Source organism: Penicillium digitatum, chromosome 1, assembly GCF_016767815.1.
Source record: "Penicillium digitatum chromosome 1, complete sequence".
NCBI lineage: Eukaryota > Fungi > Ascomycota > Eurotiomycetes > Eurotiales > Aspergillaceae > Penicillium > Penicillium digitatum.
In genome coordinates, this window is record NC_089384.1 from 7,609,281 (window position 1) to 7,631,615 (window position 22,335).

Below are 22,335 nucleotides of genomic sequence, written 5' to 3' on the forward strand. Positions count from 1 at the left end.
CTGGGGCCCCAAACTGGGTTACAAACTAAACAAACATGCTAAGGATTCTAAATGTATAACTTATGCATTTATTCGCGGTAATTTTGAGTATTTGCTTTACTTGATTATATCTAATTTTATTTGTAAAAAGGGTAAAAGAGATGCGTATAATTGAGGATTCTTTGTCAAGCAAGCTAATGGTATTCAAATAAATCATCTTCCCTGCTTTTACGTTTTCTCCCTAATGCTCGTGTCTGTGTACAGGTTGGTGGTAATGATGGCGAGCAAGGACGACCATATTCACTTGTAGGTAAGGGCCTCTCCTCCGGTATATCCTCTGGTCTATCCTCAATTACAACCTCAATTGCATCCCCTGGTTTATCTTCCAGTTCATCCTCCTGCTCCTCTGTATCACTAATTGGATCAACCTCAATCTCACTGAGCTTCTCTTCCCTCTCCTCTTTTGCCGCCTCAAGCTCATCCTGGGAGAAAATTTCTCAAGAAGTGTTGCTTCCTGCTCCTCCATATCAAATTTCGTTGTACAAAGAAACATCATTAATGCCTCGACAGTCTCACTCTTCATTCTACCACGACGATAGTGACAAATATCTCGAGCGGTATTAAAGAGGCGTTCAACTCCTGCGCCAGTTGCTGGAAATGAGAGTGTATCTCGCGCAAGGGCAGCAATGGCCGGAAAGCGAGCCTGGTGCTCTTTCCAGAAAGTAAGCGGCCTAACAGAAACAGTATCTATATCTATATTAGTATTATTATCACACATACTCTTTGTATTTACTTACCGCTGTCAAGATATTGACTGATTTCATCAGTAATGGCTCGTGGTTGTATATCCCTTCCATCAAGCATCTCCTCTAGCCTTGAGCTTGGATGGGCTATCGTTAGAGAGCTTTGTAGATCACGACTGCTTATTCTAACTTGTGCTTGATATGGAACAAGGGCTTGTTCAAAAGCAAGTCGATAGGTATCTCGCCATTTCTGATCCCAATCACTGGAGAGGAAGAATTTGAATTTGTTCACCGGTGCAAGCATTGTACTGATTGCATAGATATTCCCTCGAAGATCATCAGCTTGGGAGTAATACTCATCAAGCTTAGACCGACCAGCTTCAAGGGCCTCTAGCATCTGTTTTTTCCATGGGACACGCTTTCGGCGTAGCTGTGCCTGTGATCGCTCAAGATGATCAAACAGTTTGTTGTAGATCTTAAACACATAGTGGGCAGTGACATCTCGAGTCTTTGATAGCTGTGTTGTATAATCAAAGAAGGGCTCGGTGATACAAAGAAGATAGTCGATCTGACGCCACTCTTGCTCGCTGAGTAGCATCTCCTCACAATCATACTCTGTACAGAATAAAGAGAAGATAGCACGTAGCCTCTTTGCCCGGCGAAGCATGAGGAACGTAGAATTCCATCGTGTCTTTACATCTTGGATTGGAACGATCTTGATATTAGTTGTCTGAAGATTGTAAAAGGTCTCTCTGCGCTGGGGACTTGCATTGACGTAAATCGCAAGATAACGGACTTTGTTCAGTGTGGAGGAGATCTGACTTTGCTTCGCATTTTCTTGGGCTAGCCTTGACTGCTTCTCTGTCCACCTTGTCTCGGCTGATTCATTTAATGGAACTGCCTTGATCCGAGCAAGAAGCTGATTGAGGCTGAGCTGGATAACGTGGGCAAGACATGGTATTCGGGTGATAATAGTATCATCTGACAAAGCCTGTTGGAGAGCAGTAGCTAATGTCTTGTTGTTTGATGCATTATCTGTTGTCAACCCGAATACTTTATCTTCAATGTTGTGCTCCACTAGGGTTTCTATAAGAACACTACTCAGGTAAGAGCCGGTATGTGTACCATGAAGCGGCTTAAACCCAAGTAGTACCTCACGATATACCCAATCACTGTCAATGAAATAGTCAGTAATAGCCATAAATGCCTGCGAGAATGGAGATGTCCAGCAGTCAAGCGCAATGGATATCTTTGAGCCAGAAGGCAGCGTACGAAGGATACGCTGCTGCCGGTCTTTGACTAGACTGCCCAATCGGCGACGGATGGTATCGGCAGATGGGATCACTGGAGGGGATGGGGCGGAACGAGCTTTATTGATGATGCGTTTGAATGATGGATGCTCGATCAGATGGAATGGGAGCCGGTTGAGAGTAAGAAATTGGAGGAGATCCTCCTCCCAATCTTCTTGTAAGAAGGGTATGCTTGCTGAAACTTCTCCCTAGAATAATAATAAATTAGTATAGTTACTTGATTTTATGATAGAAAATATACCTCTCGTTGTAGGAAGTTTGTAATCTCCGCTTTCTTCCCCTTTTCCGACCGTAAACAACCAGCCGTTTTCCGATGTTTCTGGATGGTTGATGTGCCATGATACTGCGCTTTGCCTGTGCTGTTCGGGCTTAGTGTATAAGGATGCTCTAGGATCTTCCCACAGCGCTTGCACATAACCTTTGGTGCGCCATCAATACCCTGAGCTACCTGATGGTAGCTATTCCAGATCTCTGTATGGCGGTTCGAATCCCATTTAAGCTTGCTTTTCCTCCCGTAGTCAGTCTCTAACCACCAGTCCACAAAATCGTTATGTGACATTGTATCGTATAGAATAAACCCTTTCCTACGGTCGGGTCCAACGCGTTTCAATAAAGGGGGGATTGGGAGGGGATCATCTGGTCTTCGGAAGTTTGAGTCGATTGTGTGTTGACTTGCGGATGGTGTGACTTGTCCAGTTGAAATATATGAGAGATCGTCAAGATCACCACCATAGAGCGACGATGCAAAGTCGGAAAGTTGGCTTTGAGACATAACATGAGAATGACATATAATATATACAAATGGATGTAAGGGGAGAAATTCTTTAACGTACAAAGGTAGAAATGCACTAAAGTTGTAGAAGTGTCTAGGAATATTGATATATCAAATATAGTAAATCATCCTACTCTTGTTGATTGGTCTATTATACTAAAATTATATGGGTCTAAAGAAATACCCCTGAGATAACCCAGTCAAGACCCAGTCAAGACCCAGTCATAACCCATTTAACCCAGTAAGAACCCAGTAAGAACCCATTTAACCCAGTAAGAACCCAGTAAACCCAGTAAAACCCCAGTCAAACCCCAATTCCCACCCCAGTTCCATTAATCCTTCTCAAAATATTTCTTCCTACCCTCCCTTCAAGTCGCATATACCAAGTAGATTAAGAGGTAGTAAGTAGTTTTGAATATAAAAGTTTACTAGATATCTATCCATAGTTATATAAGCTCTAGAATTAAACAGAAGAAGAGAAATAAATGAATTCAAAAATTATTTTACTCTGTAGATGAAAATATATATTATGTTGATGTGTGTTGAATATATATATATGCAACTTGGGGTATACTTTGTATTTTAAATGGAATGCAATCCTACGCCTGAGAAAACCAGCAGCCAACACATACCACCTTTCCATATGAAATAAAGCATTTGAAGAAGTAATTAATCTTGAACCAGATATATTACTTTGGAGAACGAGGTTATTTCTTAAAATTTCCTTTGCCTTGTTGGTAGAGAGTGTAGCATTTCGATGTAGAAACCATAACAGGGGAAAATGACAGTATGTTATTTAAATATTTATGCCATAATTTATGCAGAAACTGGGTCGAACTGGGGCTATACTGGGTTTTCTGGGGCCCCAGTCACTGGGTCTGGGTTGGGTTCTGGGTCGAGACCTTCGACCCAAACTGGGTCGTGCGGAAGTCTAATCAGGATACTCGTACTGCTAAACGCTAGATTAACCTTAGTGGTCCTCTCACAGCTAGTGATACCAATCGAATTATCCGGGCGCGAGAATCAAAGGAATAGGCGCAGGAAGAGAGGCGGTTAAAAAGACGAATTCTAAAGCAGTCAACAACAGAGGATACGCCGACACTAGGACCCCGTTTTATACCGTGGATTCCACCACCAGATGATGTATCAGCCATTTAAATATTTATTAGCTTTTTTAGCATTTTTATAGGCGTTGTGTGTTGAGAAAAATACAAAAACATTTAGTGCGTTCTTTAAAATTGACATTAGGCAAGAGTTTCTATTACGGTGTGGTAACCCTACACCGGAAGAGGGTGGGGTTACTTGGCGAGGACCGGGTATAAGTGTCAGGGTGCGGGCTGGCAGGACGGTATGATAGGAGATGACTGGCAGGGACAGGTCGTAACAGATCAGATTCACATTGACAGGCAGGTACAGGCAGGGGCAGGCTAATATACAAGACGTAGCTCCAAGAGCTACAACAGGATCTAGAACTGAAGTTCAGATAAACAGGTCGGAGATCACGTGCCGTGATCTTCCTTTTACTAAGCATTACGGTTCACACCGTGACAGTACCCCCTCCCTTAGAGCCGAGCTCCGTCGAGGCGAGGCTTGTGCGGGTATCTTCGGTGGAAGTTCCGTATGATTTCGCGGGCGTGGTCCAGGTATTCAACAGGCTCTTCAGTGGGTTCGTCGTAACCAATCCATTTGACGGTGTACTTCAGACGCGGGCCTCCTCGGCCTCGTCGTTCCCAGCGGGAATCTAAGATGTCTTCAACTTCCCTTTCTTCCAGTCCTTCGATAGCAGGCAGTTCGAGCTTGTAAGCGTGTGCGCTTATAGCTTCTAGGACCTTAAAGGGGCCTAGGTTTTTCCAGTCCAGTTTCTTCTGCGGGCGGAGGGTTCGGATATTCCTGGCGTTCAGCCAGACCAGTTGTCCAGGACGGTATCGGCGGGCAGGGGCGCGGTGACGGTTCGTTTGTTCTTCGTATCGGGCTTGTGCGGACAGTATCTCGGCGCGGACGTACTCAGTCAGTTCTTGCATTCGTGTAGCAAACTTTTCCGCGTCTCGGGTCGCAGGGTGACTGGCAGGCTGGGATGGTTCGAACCCGATGCGGGGGTGGAACCCATAGTTCGCGTAGAACGGAGAAACTCGGGTGCTCTCGGAGTAATGAGAGTTTGCAGTGAATTCGGCCAGCGGGAGCCATTCAGACCAGTCATCCTGTAAGTAGGACACATACGCTCGGAGGTATTGTTCCAGTACGGCGTTCGCGCGTTCAGTCTGGCCATCAGTTTCCGGGTGATAAGCGGTTGACAGCAGGTTGGTGATTCGCAGGCGCTTTGTCAGGTGTTTCCAGAATTGGGCCACGAACTGGGGTCCTCGGTCAGATACAACAGTATTCGGCAGGCCGTGCAGTTTCCAGACATGACGGGTGTACAGGCGGGCGACTTCTTCAGCGTTGCAGGTTCCCTTGCAGTGTATGAAGTGCTTCATCTTGGTCAGACGGTCTACCACGACTAGGATGGCGTCGTAACCGTAGCTCAGGGGCAGGTGCGTGATGAAGTCCATGCTGATATCTTGCCAGGCTCTCTCAGGTACGGGCAGTTGTCTCAGGATCCCTTGACGGACTTCTCGGGCGGGGGTGATACGGCGGCAGGTATGGCAGTTCTTGGTCCAGTCGCTCACGTACTGGTATACTCTAGGCCAGTAGTATTCTCGGGACAGCAGTTCATAGGTCTTCGACCGGCCAGGGTGTCCCACGGTGGGCTTGTCATGACACAGGCGCAGTATTTCAGCTTTCAGTTCATCGTTGTCAGGGACGTACAAGCGGTTCCGGTAGTAGAGGTAGTTGCCTCTTCGTTCGCAGTCGGCAAGTGTAATCTCAGGGTGACGGCTAGCGTTCTTGTCTAACGCTTCCAGGATAGATTGTACTACTTTATCTTGGTTGTAGGCTTCCAGCAGTAAATCCTTGATCGTAGATGGTGGTTCGGGCAGGTTGTTCTCGATGAATCGGACTCTTGTTTCAGGAGCAGCGGTGATGGGCGGATCGGTGATAATAGGCGGGACTTCAGCGGTAGCAGGCGGTTCTTCTGGCAGGTCTGGCAGTTCAGGTGGAGTGGTTGTAGTGACTCCGTTTCTCTGTCGTGTTGTGACGTTTATCTGTAGGTTTTCTTTCTTCAGAACAGTCTGGCTCTGATGCGCTAAGCGCTCATCCCCCTCTTTAGGGATATCCTCTGACCTCCTGGTCAGGGCGTCGGGCTTTGCACCTTGTTTTCCGGGACGGTACGTGATCTTGAAGTTAAACCGGGACAGGAATTCAGACCATCGGGCTTGGCGGCGGTTCAGGAGTTTCGTTGTCGTGAAATATTCCAGATTGCGGTGGTCAGTTATGACCTTCACGGGCGAGGGTGTGCCCTCCAGTTCGGGACGCCACTCTTCGAAGCAGCGGATTATGGCTAGCAGTTCTTTATCGTATATCTCATAGTTACACTCGGCGGCGGAGTGTTTTTTCGAGAAAAATGCGATAGGGTGCAGTATTCCAGCGTCATCGTACTGAGACAGTACACCGGCAGAGACAAAATCAGACGCGTCTGTTTCCAGGACTATCTCCTTGGACCAGTCAAACGCTTTCAGAACCGGGGCAGATGTAAACGCCTTCTTCAAGGCTTCGAAGCTCAGCTGGCAGACAGGTGTCCATTCGAAACGGACGTCTTTCTTCGTGAGTCTCACGAGCGGGGCGATGACTTTCGAGAAGTCTCTGATAAAGCGGCGGTAGAAGTTGCCGAAACCAATAAAGGCTTGCACATCAGTCAGACAGGTCGGTGTTTTCCAGTTCACGATCGTTTCGATCTTGTCGGGGTCCATACGGATACCATCTTCACCGATGATAATACCAAGGAACTTCGTCTCGGACACACAGAATTCGCATTTCGATAGTTTTGCGAACAGGCCTGCCTCTCGGAGGTGCTGGAGGACTTTTCGTACATGTTCTATGTGTTCCGCACGCGTGCGGCTGTAAATCAGGATATCGTCCAGGTAAGCAGTACAGAAACAGTCCAGGTACTCTCGTAACGTGTCGTTGATAAATCGTTGGAAGGATGCGGGGGCTCCAGTTAAACCAAATGGCATCACCAATGATTCGAACAGTCCTAATCTCGTACGGAAGGCAGTCAGGTATTCTTGTCCCTTCGCAATTCGCAGATTGTTGAAGGCGGAGATGATATCAATCTTCGTAAAGAACTTCATCCCTTTCAGGTTATTCAGGGTTTCCTTGGTCAGCGGCAACGGGTAACGGTCCTTAACAGTGATTGCGTTCAGTGCACGGTAATCCACGCAGAAGCGGAGACCTCCGCCGGGTTTCTTCACGAACAGAACAGGCGAGGCAGCGGGCGAGGAGCTGGGCCGAATGAACCCTTTCCTCAGGTTATCTTCGATCCAGTCTTTCAGGACCTCGAGCTCATTTCGGGACATGGGATAGAGGGGCCCAAAAGGTAAGGGTTTGTCCTCTTGTAAGACCATCTTGTGGTCGTATGATCGGTGGGGTGGCAAGCGCTCGGCTTCCTTGGGTGAGAACACTTCGGCGAAGTCTCTAAACTCTTCAGGCAGTGCAGACACGGGGTCAGGTTCAGTGTCGGTCTTGGGGTTCAGTGCAGTCTCGATGTCCGCGGTTGTAATTGCGAACATGCTGTATTTCTTTCTTGCATACGCAGCACACGCAGCTAGCGATACGGCTGCAATGTCTCGTTTCTCGAGACCAGTTGGTCGTGCAGGCAGGTTCCTCGGACGGGACTTTACAGGTAGCAGGCGGTTCTTCGGTGGTAGCAGGCGGTTCTTCAGCGGTAGCAGGCGGTTCTTCAGTGGTAGCAGGCGGTTCTTCAGCGGTAGCAGGCGGTTCTTCAGTGGTAGCAGGCGGATCTTCAGTGGTAGCAGGCGGTTCTTCAGCGGTAGCAGGCGGTTCTTCGGTGGTAGCAGGCGGTTCTTCAGCGGTAGCAGGCGGTTCTTCAGTGGTAGCAGGCGGTTCTTCAGCGGTAGCAGGCGGTTCTTCAGTGGTAGCAGGCGGATCTTCAGTGGTAGCAGGCGGTTCTTCAGCGGTAGCAGGCGGTTCTTCGGTGGTAGCAGGCGGTTCTTCAGTGGTAGCGGTCTGCTCAGGACCGGGTCTACCAGAGTTCAGTTCGGGGGCTTTCGGGGCGGTTCAGACATTTTCAGACAGTCAACTCCTAGGGGTAGGAGCTACGTAGTGTCAGGGTGCGGGCTGGCAGGACGGTATGATAGGAGATGACTGGCAGGGACAGGTCGTAACAGATCAGATTCACATTGACAGGCAGGTACAGGCAGGGGCAGGCTAATATACAAGACGTAGCTCCAAGAGCTACAACAGGATCTAGAACTGAAGTTCAGATAAACAGGTCGGAGATCACGTGCCGTGATCTTCCTTTTACTAAGCATTACGGTTCACACCGTGACAATAAGTGTGTATGTTGTAGGTAATGAAAGATTCGTACTTTTGCACATCGTAGAACGATGTCTGAAAAATTATTTGGCCAATCCTACGCTCACCCACTTCTCTTTTTCCCGTGTAAGATGAAATTGGCACCGCAGACAAAAAGACGTGACAGATTAATCTCCGATAGGGGGAATCGAATCCCCGGCTGCCGTGTGAGAGACGGCGATGTTAGCTGTCAGGCCGAAACCTGACCCACCCTCAGCGAGTCAGCTTCCCCTCCAGAGATTCTTGCCTGATGCCTTCCAGATGGACCACTTTACTGATTCCCGACTGGAGGGAAAATCCAAAGGACTTAAAGCAAACTGATGGGTGAAAGAGATAAACTGAACTCCTAGGATGGATTCCTTCCTGGAAACTAATAAAACATGAAGGGCAGGAACATATATGTTAGAGATACTAGAGATCTACGATGAATGTAGATGTAACTGGAAATCTCTTGATGCGTTTAGAGAGAGAGAAACTATCTACATGCTATGACTGAGACTAAGTACTGGGAGCAAACAGTGGTGGTCACGTGACCTTCCAACAATATACATTGTCCAGGCCCGACGGCAATAATGACCACCTCCGGGAGGCGGTCATTTGAACTCCATCCTAATTGCTATTCCATTTAACTATCCGACACGATATGGTATAGGAAGAACAAGGGAACATGACAGGCCCTCGGACAATAGCGTCATTCCTATCCCCTCATATTTATTTGGGTAAGCCTTTTTATTCATCTACCAATATCAAAATACACCTGGGCGCTTTGGACTAGGTAGTACTTCTCCGCATAAGCAAGTATATATGTTGAACGAAATACAGCGTACTTTCCACTAGACCATAACAAAAACCAAGGTTCCTGTTTATGGTCTAGGGAGGCCGTATTTGAGGTTTGACAATATATTCCAACAAGTCGAGCGCCTGATCTCTGATAGTAACGCTTTGCATGGGGCCCGTAGCTGTGATGCACTCCGTGAGAATTGAGGTCAATCTTGCGAATGGACCAAATATGTGCGCTGTCATGCTGATTGTAATTTGGATATTTTTTGCATCAACTCCTTCAATTTCTGCCACCCAACCATCAATCAAATCAGAATCCAGGTTGAATGCGGGATAATCCATAGCAATCTTGCGCAAAACCCTGAGTGAGTGCAACACTTGAACCTTCAAAGCTTTCTGAAGAGTCTCGACAAGAGCTTGAGGGCTTTCTTGAGGGTAATCGAGTGAGCGAGAGTGAGGGAGCTCAGTGGCAGAGTCGTGACTCGATGTTGGCGGTGTTTTTGCTGCACTGAAAGAACCTAGTTAGCCAATGTGAATAATGTTGGGGGAACGGGCCATGCATACCTCGTTTGATTACGCCGGGCTGGTTGGTTGATAGTGCCAGTAACCCGATATTGCGTTCGACGTGCCTTTTTAGTGGGCCTCTGGTCTAGCTGGATGTCTTCATTCTTGCTTCCCGGTGCAGGCGACGTTCGTGCCGGCCGAGGTCTTATTTTTCGATACCTTGAACTTGGCCAGGGAGAAGGAGTGACTGTTGAAGACAGGCATCCTGTTAACCATCTTTCCGATTGTGGAATGCTCGGATGGATACATACTTCCGAACATATCTCCGGAGGTAGCGGGTTGTATGTTGGGCCATAGGGATGGTTTGTTGAGACTTCCATAAACGGGAAGCCAGTGACGTTGAATGCGTTTTCGTCATGGGACATACTGCGGCTATGATAAATTAGTTTAGAGCCATGTACGTTCAGATAGCCCATGAAATTGGATTACCTATAATATGGTTCGAGGAGCAGGCTTGGTGAGTAGGAATGAGGTTTTGTGCTGCCTTGAGAGCAGAATGCAAAACGTCCCCGCAGCTCCGAAGGGGTAGTCTGTGTTCATGTGCATGACATAGATCTTGCTTCTGGCTGAAAGCACACATTGGCTACACTCACCCTCACAGAAGAAATCCCTAGGAACCAGGCTTGCAAGGATCTGGTGAATCACAATAGGCGCTCTTGCCTCAGGTCGTTGTTCCGATGTAACCCGGTCCGACCTCAAATTCTGGTTTGAATCTTCTCTTTTCCCACGTTCTTGGCACACTATAATCTAGACGTCTTAGTGGCATTTATATTAGTGTGTATAGTACAAGCGGTAGGCTTGCTACCCATTGCTGTTGGAGTCTAGCATACGCAATAGACACCAGAGGTAGGAACCTTGTTGCTCTCAATTTCCCCGACTCTGCCTCATGTTGTTTTTGTATAATCGCACCGCGGACACAATTAGTTCGTTAGAGCCGTCATTTATTTATTTATAGTGAGCAGACGATAACTTGGCCATCATTGGCCGCTAGCTCCCGATAGCTGGAAGGCCCGTGGGGGCTTCGCCCTGGGTCCTTTTACGCTAACCATATTGACGCCCCAGCGGCTAGCACTTTACCTCTAAGCCCCCTCAGCAATTTTACTGAAAGTTCTATGACAATAAGATTACGGTGTATCAGTGGATTATGCTAGTACTAAGCTAAGTCCAAGAGGGTCAATTGGGGTCGGCCATTAATAGAGACACCAGCCTCCTCGATCGGTGTTGACATAACAACAATGCCCTGTGCCTTGGGATCTCGGCTGATCTCCCTCGCTGATCATTAACTGGCGTTTGTCTGTTGTGATCAGTTCTCTGCCAACCGGATTAGGGGCACCCAGCTGAGTGCATTACATCAAACTTAGAGCTGCATAAGCAACTTAAGAGAGATGATGTTCAGTCTACAAATGAAGCTGTAGATGAAACTGGAGATCTCTGGATGCGTTGTAGAAGAGAGAAGCTATCTACAGGTTTAGCTAGACTAAGTACTAGGAGCAAACAAAGAAGTCATGTGACTTCTAACACAACTAGCATGATCCGATGCGGAGTCATTACATTTCCTGCGTAGCGGTCGACTCAAAGCTGACAGAGGGGTAGCCAGCGTGGTGAAGTGGGGCACCAGGGGCCAGCTGATGAGCGAATCCTGAGTCTTATCACTTCATTCAGTACTACTTTCAACTCGAAGGCCTAGAATCTGGCACTAGCTGGGTTAGAAACACCCACCTGCGTGCTATTGATCTGGTTAGTCTCGAACATATAACTTCACATGCTATGTATATTGCCTGCGCATTGGCTAGGTGCATCGGTCTTTAAGTTGCCGATATCCTTTCCTTCTCGACCACAAAGGATATTATTGGTGCATACTTTGTCCCGCACTGTGGAATTGGAGAATTCCAGAGTGGAAACTTCTATCCGGGACGTATAGCCTGCGAGCTAGCCGAAAAATACAAAAAGGGCTACTACATGAATGTCGCGTCTTTTATGGTGATGGTTGCGCCTTGGTTGCGCACTCTAGGCTGGAAAAAAGCGACGCCTGGTCAAATGATAATTTGGCAGGCTGAAAACCCAATGCCTCAATACAACCTCCGACTGAAATCCAAATTGCTCTTTCAAGTTATCAAAGCCGATCTGATCGGAATGGGAAATACCCGAGGTTTAGTCCTCGAACTTGCCATTCAAGGGCAACGACACTTGTTAACTGTGACTTCCATGATAATATGCAGGGAAAGCTTGCGGATTCTTGTAGCGCTTTCGAGTGATAGGGGCATCATTCTTGTTTCATTTTTCCAATCGGGAGTTTCTTTCATTTCTTCGTCACTAACATTTGCTAACTTGACCAGCCCTAAGACACCTTCCACATCCAGCACCCAGATGACGCGGATCACCCGCAACAATATTAGTCCAGATCAAGTTAGCTATTCTGTAAATTTCTGTCAATCTATTTCGGATATATGCCCACAAAGCACCGTTACAATTGGCTTGGTTCCAGGCACTCTGCGCCAACATCCGGGAATAGGTAAGAGAAGTCACCCGTAACCCGCTCCGAAACCCGCGTGTACAGTACCCAAGATAACTATCGCGGGGTTTCAAAATTCAAACTCCCGACTCATCTGCGGGTCAGGCTTTCTTGGGTTTGGGGCAGGATAATACATTGGCGCTTTATTAGTATTTGCACCCTGGTACCTTTCTATTGACGCCTGCCCATTCTTACCGGTATACACTCCCAGGGGCATGGTGTGCGTGATTGCATTCTTTTTATACGACAGAATATCTATAATTACAAAATGACCATAAATCATATCTCGAAAACAAATATGAAATCACTAAGCCAGTGACTGGTCACTCGATCAACCTGTCAACTCTCCCGGCGGTGCATCCGTCTTTATCGATGACTACTACCAAACCGGGTCCTGCTTCGCAGCCAAAAGAACCGAGCTTATACACATCACCAGGAAAAGACGCGAACAGCTCCGGGGCCAGACAGAGTGTCGCGGGTCAGGACGGTCGAGGCCGTGCTGGACTGGGCTGAGAAGTTTCGAAGCCGCGCCCCGCAGGGGCAGCCTAACAATTCGAAAGGCAGTAAGGCCATAAGAGGCCTTGACGAGGCTCTAAGCTGACCAATGAACGCGCTCGGTAACATGTAGAACAGCAGATCCTGGAGGTTTGTCATTGTAATACCAAACCTGATTTTTTACAGTGATTCTCTTTGATGTGTTGCCTAGCCATAGAGGTTTCGGAAATAATTGGCAACAGCCGTAAATCTATATTGTGATCGTCTAAGAGCTCAGCAAAATCTCGACCCTAGAACTTGTCGTGTTGTTAGCATTGTCTCAAGAAGGGAAAATGACCGAGACTAGTGAGATGCCTCTCTATTTGTCTAGTCGCTTCAGTGCCGAAATGGCTCTCGTCATTTTAATGCTTTTTCAAATCTGCCACCAGACGCCCAGAATCCGCTAGTCAGCTCGATGTTTCTCAAGTTCCTGTACTGTAGGAATAATATTAACGGACGGCATTCATTACTGCTGGCACGATATCCGCAGCAGGAGACTCCGAGCCGCTCCGGATGACCTCCGCTGTGCGTAGAACGAAGCAATCACATTATAAGCCTGGCAGCTGTGGCTTCTGATATAAAGAGCCAAGGGTGAGCTGATTAGAACAGACGGTGTGCTAGTTTCTATTTTCGAGTGTGAGTCATATCATCTGCTTATGTGCTGTTTCTAGCTCACACTACAGTGTTCATGAACTAAAGGCTTAAATAGTTTCATGTCAGTTTCGTCCCCGGCTCTATTCTGCTGATCACTTTGGCATTTGTCATTTTCTCAAGGTTCGAATTTTGACATACAATGAATTTTTGAGGGAGATCCTAACTCTTATTATCTAGTGATATAACCCATTGCTAGTGATCGAGAACGATGAACGCCGCTTATTTCCTCGTCAAAACCAAATTCGGCACCTGCCGTGTCGCAGAGAGCCTCCAACAATTCCACGTCCCATGGGAAGAATATCTAAGAAAGCGGAAAGAGGAGTGTAACCCCCAGGATGATATTCGCAAAGTATCTGGGATCAGTGTGAGAGGTTGGCTCTGCAGATGGCAGAGGGGAAAAATACGGGTCTCCCTGGGACAGCGTGCTAAGCATGATTTTTCACCAAAAATGTACGAGCCATGGGGGGGGGGGGGCAAAGTTGATCCCGGAGAAACGATATTAGAAGCTTTGGTTCGGGAATTCCTGGAAGAGACTGGTCTGAAATTTACTTGCATACATGATCAAGTGGGCAACGACTTGTTTCATACACCAAAAAGTAAGAGATGGATTGAACAAATTCATTTCATAGTTGAAGCCATGAAGTCTCGAAAATCTCTCTTGTCTTCTGACGGTAGATCCTACCTCATCGTCATGGATCCGAATGAGCATCAACATTTAATGTGGGCTCCTGGTAGACTTGACGCATTGGGAAATCTTGTCATGACGGGAGCTACCAGAAGCCACTTTGAACCAGCAATTGCAAAGTTCAGGGAGAAGGTTCCTTGTCCCAAGTGGCAGAAGCCTTTGGCCTTTTTCTAGGGGTGCATTTGAATGGCTAGATATTCGAATTCTAAGGAATAAATAGAGTGACTCCACTCCGGGTAGTAGATTTGGAATTGATTAAGTGTAGCTCAAAATACACTTGCATATACCCTGGATAAATGGGATTTATTGTGGAGACTAGAATGGAAGGAATCTGGCGATCCAGCCAGTACTTAAAAGGTCTCTAAGGTAGTTGTGTTAGAGATACTAGAGATCTACGATGAATGTAGATGTAACTGGAAATCTCTTGATGCGTTGAGAGAGAGAGAGAAACTATCTACATGCTATGACTGAGACTAAGTACTGGGAGCAAACAGTGGTGGTCACGTGACCTTCCAACAAGTTGTATTTGAGTCCCCGAATTAAGGATAGCGTTCAAACCCCGAGATGACATGTCATTCACTGAGAAATAGGAGTTTCAACGTGCTGTCTCCAAGATATGGTCGTGGATAAGGGAGCTGTACGGTAGCGGATAAGGATCATAATCCAATCAAAGACTATCAAAATCCGATAAAAAACATTATCTAAACCAAAAAGCACAATCTAGTAGCCGGGCGCTAGGTCCGCCGAGGTCACCTCACACTAACGCATTAGAGAACAACGTACGCTGCCGACGAAGACGACGAGGTATAGCGCCACGACCCGAACCTATTCGTGTTCGACCTACCGGAGTGATATAGTAAGTAGACCTAGCAGTCCCAGTGATATAGGGACTCGGTGACTTAGGGAGCTAGATAAAGAAGTGGAGGTAGGGAAGTAAAGAAGTAGAAGGTGTATTACAGAGAAAGAAGGGGACACTCTATGCCCATAGGGACTACGGGAAACTATCTACACCGGGCAGATAGCTACTTTCGATATCGTCATTTCTTTTGTCTTATTTAAATTACGCCGGCCGGTTTATAGCCTTACTTTTCAGGTGATAGGTCCTCGAGATATCGAGTCCTATTTACAGGGTAGATCTACATACTGGAAATACACCACCATTTATCGTCGGGAGCGGGCTCTAGCACGCAACCCCCGCATAGCAGCATATATAGAATAGCGAGCTAAGTCGGGTCAATGAATTCATCATCATACTCTAGCGCGATGCGAACACACCTAGGGCAAGTTCAACCCTGGGGACAGCCTAAAAAATTGTTTTATGCCTCGGTTCTGGAACACGATAGTTACATTGATTAGCAGCTAGTTCAGTTCCCGGGTTGCTGTAAATGGGAGACGAAAAGGATGATGTCATACGCTTCTTGTGTGTTACACAAGGTGACTTTTTTGCAGTTTAGGCAGAGGTACATATCTGATTCGATTTTGGTTCAAACCCTGTTTTACTTGTAGTACGGCTGATGCATTAGACCCGAATGAGAACCGTAATCGGCGTAAGTCTAATGAACCGATCTACGTGGTCCAATGAATAGGCACCCAGAAAAATGTTTGCGCGTTCTGAGGCACGGTTGCCAAATTGATCAGCACGATGATTGATGTCTGGAAACAGTATTCACATTAATAGTCACCTGAGCAAAATGGAATATTTAATATTGGGATAAGCCATGTCTTTCTACATGTTTTATGCACAAGGAAAGCAGCAAGCCTTGATGTATACGTGAAAGTACAACAATTTATAGAGGATTTCAATTTGACCTTTTCTCCAAAGAGCCTTGAAGAAAATTCACCGTTCAGCATGACTGTCAACACAAAAGAGCTGAGACATGAAGATTACAATCCTTGTAGCTTCGATGTGATTATAGTCGGCGCCGGGTACGGAGGTATCAGCGCCTTGTATCATCTTCGCAAGCTTGGCCTCACCTGTCAAATTGTGGAGAAAGGGGCAGACATCGGTGGCGTTTGGTACTGGAATAGATATCCAGGGGCCCGTACAGATTCTGGCATACCGTCTTATGAGCTCAACATTCCAGAATGTTGGAAGACTTGGAAATGGAGCAGCTGTTTCCCTGATCACACTGAGATTAGACAATTTATGGACCACTGTGATCGGCAAATTCACATTCGAGAACACGTTCTGTTCAATAGAACAGTTATCGGTGCACAATTTAGCCAGTTATCGCACGAATGGAAGGTCAGTCTTGACAATCTGTCAACATTGAGCGCCAAGTACCTTGTTTCCGCTATCGGGGTGACATCCCAAAGGCCCACTCTTATGGACAAGGACCTGAAGCTACTCAATGGCGAAGTCTATTTTCCTTCCAATTGGCCACACCGAGAAATTTCCCCTGAAGGCAAGGATATCGCGATCATCGGCACTGGATCCACGGCTGTCCAAATCGTTCAAGACTGGGGTCCGCGAGCGAAGTCATTAGTTGTTTATCAGCGTTGTTACAACACTGCTTTACCGATCCCGGTAGTTCCATTCGATGAAATCGAAGGTCAAGACTCGATAGAGAAGCAGGAAAAAGCGATCGCATTTCGAATGAAAACCCCTTCCGGTCTAGCGATTTGGGAACCACAAAAAATCTCAACTTTTGATGTTTCAGAGGAAGAGCGTGAAAAGAAACTCAATCAGCTTTTTGACAGAGGACTGAGCTTTTGGGTATCCGGCTACAATGACCTTACAACCAATAAAGCCGCAAATCGGGTTGCTTATGATTTCTGGGCAAGGAAAACAAGAGCGAAGATCCATGACCGGAGAAAGCGTGATGCACTTGCACCCTTAGAGCCCACTTATCTCTTTGGAATCAAGAGACCAGGATTGGATAATGGATACTTTGAGCAGTTCAACCGCCCTAACGTTGACGTTGTCAATCTGCGCGATACTCCCATCGCATCCTTTGTCCATGATGGAATTGTCACAACGGAGGGCAAATTTCGTCATCATGATATGGTAATCCCTGCCATTGGATTCAAAAATGTCATTGAGAACATGAAGTCATTGGGAATCAAAGGGCTGGACGGCGTTTCCCTCGGGGAAGGCTGGGCCGATGGAGTTCGAACCTATCTTGGGTTAATGCTCTATGGATTTCCCAATTTTTTTGTGTTATGCGGACCGCAAGCTCCTAGTGAACAAAGCAATTTGCCTACGTGCATTGACGTACAAGTCAATTGGATTGCCAAGATGATTGATCGGATTGAGAAGGATGGCCTGGTAGGCATCCACCCTTCACCCGAGGCAATGCAAACATGGAATAGAAAAGTTTACGCGGCATTCAAAAGCGATTTTTATGGAAAAGTTTCTTGTCGTTACGCATTACTGGGAAATCCTATTTACTACAGTGGGGGCATTCCTAATTACTTGAGGGAAATCAGTCAAGGAGACTCAACTTGGGCTAACTTTGAGGTAATAAGAGACGAAAGCATCAAAACGCTTTCCAATGCTGAAGAAAAGAGATCAAGAGGTGAAAGTTAAAAGATCGATTGGTTTAAGGGTCTGCTTCAAGGTTATCTCAACAACCACGTTCTTGAATTATCCAACTTTTTGTCGACAGCTTTTGACAAAACTTATTAGCACTTTTGCGTCTGTTTCGAAGAAATCAACAATTCTTAGTAGTGTCGTTTCAAGCTTTGCCGAAAACTAGGAGCTGCAAATATTTAAATCTTAGTGAGAAAGATTAGAAAATCTAATAAGCTCCCTCAAGAGGCTATATTTTACCTATTGGGCACTAGGCTAGAGGAGAAGGATCTTTTAGACCAACGTGGTCAAGAAATCAAGTTGTAATTAATCTACTGCATTTACAACGTGTTTTGGAGATGGCTATTCGCTTGTGAAATGCGTTTAATAGTGTCGTTTTCTATAAAAATCAAAATCCTTCCTCCGCGTTAGATTTCGAGAATCAACACCAGCGTTAAATTAATCAAGCTAGACTGATGTGATTTACATGGATTGTTTCTGTTATTTGAGCTAGTTCGAAGGGTGAGAATTTTCGAATTGCTACTAGATATTTCTCAGGTGGGTAAATCAAAAGATACCTAAATTGTGGATTGGGTATCTGGTGAAAGTTGGGGATCTTCAAGAGCGCACCATTACCCGGTAGATGTAGTCAGATCTGAGCATATTAATAGATTGTCCCATACTATTGTTATTCACCTGGATTTTTTCACTTGGTTCCGGAATCCTCTACAAAAAAACTGGATGGCCACATTATTAGAGCTCAATTTCTTCCCAAAGAACATCATCTTAGAGGCAGGTACGTTGCGAGAGACTCTTCCATTTTATTGTTCTCACAACTTTTGGGCAGTCATAGGAAATCGGTCAGAAAGCCGAACTCGTCGGCAGGCAACTGAAAATGCCACCGGAGAATTCAGCCGACATCAGCCAAAGCCCTGAGGAACGAGCTGCCCAAGCCTACTCCGTGCATATCGAAAGAGACAGCATATACCCCTGGAATGGCATCGCTCGCTTACTCCATGTGGAGAGCTTCCAGATCCATTCCCCGAGAGCAAAACAAGTGGAGCCCACGCTGTGCAAAATGCACCGAATATCCCGAATACCCCGTTCCCGTTGTGCCCCAGCTTTGGCGTCCCCGCTACAGAGAACCTCTTCATACTATAAATCGGCCATAGCTTGACCGGGTTATTGATTCTACTGCGAAAATCACTTACATACATCATGGGAACAAGTCCTCGTCAGCTTAATCGAGCTTGCATCATTGGTCTTGATTTACATTATAGAGAAACTATCTGGCGCAATTGCCAATGCAAGACCAATGATTGGTCCGCAGGGCCTTCACCCCTCATAGCACAATGAAGAATTCAATATCCAAGTGACTAGATGCATGCAGTAGAGAAATTTACTTTAGGATTTGAATTTGTGGGCTTAGATTGCTTTTGTGATTTCACAAGCTACACGCTAGTCTGTCAAGGATCGTCATGTCGCTCGTTTGTGCGGGATCCACTGTGATATTTCTTGTAGTCATATTTTCAATTGCAACTTTAGCAATCTGGAGCTGCTTGGCTCCTGTTTTCGCCCAATCAGTTGGGGAAAAGCTATCCTACCTTAGCCAGGTCTACTGATCAACACCACCAAATGTCAAATTTGACATCGAAGGTTAGTCTGTTCTGTATTCCTAGACTGGACTCGCGCCCAAACTCGATTTTTCAAAGTTAGGCCGTATAGTCAGAGAGTGCTCTATGGATGTGGAGTCCGCACCCCATCAATGTACATTGACGGAAAACTATAGTGCAACAAGGTATAGCACGAACATTTGATGCAAATACAATTATAGTATGTATGCAGGTAAAACAGTATTCAATTGGATGGACGGGGAGAGAGAGAAGGTGAGAGTGGAAGGAAGACTATCTAGTTGGTCTATCCTACATGTGATGCCTGAGGCAGCCAACAACATTGGATTCGTATATCATAATCTCATTAAAATGATAAAACCGCTTCTTTTCCAATCTGTACGGGACAAGCTGAGTGAATAAATCATGCAGTGTGTAGAAACTGTACCATCACGGCGGTTAGGGCATTTCCCGGGGTTTCATGCTCTGTTTCTAACCATGCATTGTAACGTCGTATCTGAAACTATTAAAGAAATGAATTTTATTGAGGCTCTAGTCAAAGATTTGGGGTTAGCCAGTGCGATGTCTTCAGGGGGGGTTTATGCTCCAAACCCACTCTGTAGTACGGATCTAGTGCTATGGTGATTGCGTATTCGACCGCAATCTTCGAGGTAGATATCCTAGCTTTTAGAACACTCTCAATTCTGGTACGTTGCTTAGGGGATAGCTCACTCTAGATACCCCTCTTTCAGAGATCTAAACACCCAAGGAGTGTATTGTGGGTGTAGGAAGAAAAATCAAAACAGGGTGGTTGGGGGGGCGACATGCGAGGTGCTAAAAAATGTGGGAGTTGTCGCAGGACTTATTGAAGGGATGTCAATCAAACATCAATTTTACTTGTCCCAAGTCGATCATCCACTGGCACTCTGTGAGGATATTCTTTTTCAACTTCAAAAACTTCATCACTCCTCCGCACCTCCTGGATCGTCATCTAGCGTGCAAACTCTCGATTTTGTCGTTCAGCCAAGGTCGCCAAGATGTTAGACCATGTAGATGCCGAGAAAAATGTGCAGAAGATCATATCGGCAACAGGTCAGTCACCCATATTCCAAGTGCATGATTTCTACGTTAAATCTTTAGGGTTTGACGTGCTAAATCTGTTGTATAGAGCACGAAGTGGCTCCTTCCTATGAGTTACAGCACTCCCATGACTCTGAAGACCATGAGCCCATCCAAGAACGCTATGGAAACCCTTCGTACTCTAGATTCCACCGAGTGGCGTCCAAAACGGTTATTTCATTCGGGCCCAATGACCCAGAAAACCCCGTCAACTGGAGAACGGTATGTGGGGATATTCTCTAAAAGAATTGAAGCAAGGCGACGAAGAGAGTATTGATGCGTCCACCAGGGGAAGAAGTCCCTTGTTATCGCAGCTGGTATCTTGCAGGTCATGAACAGTACTATCGGCTCGTCAATTTGTAGTAACGCCATCCCCCAAATTGCAGCAGAATTCAACATCACCAACGAAACAGTCCTCGTTTTGCCCATCTCCATCTTTCTCATCGGCTATATTGTAGGACCATTATTATGGGGTCCTAGCTCTGAGTATTTTGGTCGGAAGGCCCCTTTGCTCATCTCATTCGTTTTATTCATGATATTCACGATGGCGTGCGCTGTGGCAGATTCTTATGCATCTCTGCTTGTCTTCCGATTATTGAATGGCATGGTCGCGTCGGCGCCTATCGCTATTGTCGGTGCATCGTTTGCCGATATACATAACGACCCCACGTTGCGAGGTCGCCTGATTGCTTATTTCATGGCCGTAAGCTTGCTGCACAGATTTAACTAGAGTTGTTGGGTCCAAGCTAATTGTTTAATAGTGTACAGTCTTCGGACCAACTATCGGACCTTTGCTATCTGGCTTCGTGGCAGCTGTAGGCTGGCGTTGGTGTTTTTGGATTGGTCTGATTTTTTCCGGCGCTACTTTGCCACTGATTATCTTCATGCCTGAAACTTATGCCCCGGTCATTCTGGAGCGTCGTGCACAGAAGCTACGCAAAGAGACTGGCAATTTAAGCATCATATCGCCGTTGGAGATTCAGATCCGCAATGTGCGAGAAATGCTTGTTAGCACAATCTCACGACCCTTGCGCATGGTTATTCATGAGCATATCGTTTCTCTAAGTTCTTTGTATCTTGCTTTGGCATATGCAATCTTCTACCTCTACTTTGAGGCATATCCAATCATCTTCCAAGGTTGGTAACCCACCCCAGATAGTGTGTGCAAAACCCTGTTGGGGCCAAAAACTAACAAATATCATTCAGGTATCTACAAAATGAGCCCTGGTGTGTCAGGCTTGATGTTTCTTCCTAGTAAGCTTCTCCACACACGCATTTTTTCAAGTCAAAAAGTTTTATATTCTGATGTCAATACAACAGTCGGCATTGGTGCTGTCCTTGCCTTTTTGATCTTCATATGGTACGATGGCTTCTTAGCCCGAGCAAAGGCCCGCAACGCCAGCTGGACCTCCATCGAGGAATACCGCAGACTCCCCCTCGCCTGCATCGGCGGACCCCTATATGTGATCTCCCTCTTCTGGATAGGCTGGACAGCCTCGCCTAACATCCACTGGGTTGTGCCCTTCCTCTCCGGCATCCCGTTTGGAATGGGCTTCCTGTTGATCTTCATGGCTATGCTCAACTACCTGACCGATGCCTACAAGACCCTCTCCGCTAGCGCACAATCCGCCGCAAGTTGTACACGAAGCATTCTAGGTGCTGTGCTCCCGCTCGCTGCTAAGCCGATGTTCGACCGGCTCGGCGTGCCTTGGGCTTGTAGTTTGATTGCATTCCTCAGTCTGGGCGTTTCATTAATCCCGTTCGCTTTCATTCGCTATGGCGACCGCATCAGAACAAACAGCAAGTTCTGTCAGGAGCTCAAGTAAATCAAGGAGTCTGAGCGGTTGGGGTGAGAGAGAGAGGACTGTCTCACAAATGGTGATGATACCCTGGAGCCTTTTTCATTCCACAATACTGGAATTTCGACGACGAGGATCAATGCTGCTCGCACTGATAAAGTGTCGATAATTTGTTGAAGATGGTCAGCGGTTTATTGTCTGAGGTTCAGTGCTTCTCACGATTTACCTTATCGAGGATTGTCTCCATGACTACTTTCTTGACATGTGTTGGGACGTTTCATCTGATATTCTATAATT

The 22,335-nt window shown here is 46.4% G+C and overlaps 2 protein-coding genes across 2 annotated transcripts; one reads left to right on the forward strand and one right to left on the reverse strand.

The window, feature by feature from the left end:
- Positions 1–7,406: 7,406 nt before the first annotated feature.
- On the reverse strand, positions 7,407–8,293 carry Pdw03_4972 (Allantoate permease; the record flags this gene model as incomplete). Its single annotated transcript, XM_066100898.1, has 2 exons — positions 7,407–7,960; positions 8,284–8,293. The coding sequence occupies 2 exons, from the start codon at positions 8,291–8,293 to the stop codon at positions 7,407–7,409; spliced, it is 564 nt and encodes a 187-aa protein (XP_065956298.1).
- An 11,864-nt stretch (positions 8,294–20,157) lies between these two features.
- Positions 20,158–22,065, forward strand: Pdw03_4973 (MFS transporter, putative; the record flags this gene model as incomplete). The annotated part of the gene is made up of 6 exons (XM_066100899.1): positions 20,158–20,212; positions 20,289–20,461; positions 20,529–20,942; positions 21,001–21,376; positions 21,446–21,493; positions 21,560–22,065. 6 exons carry the CDS (start codon positions 20,158–20,160, stop codon positions 22,063–22,065), a joined length of 1,572 nt encoding a protein of 523 aa, XP_065956299.1.
- Positions 22,066–22,335: the final 270 nt, after the last annotated feature.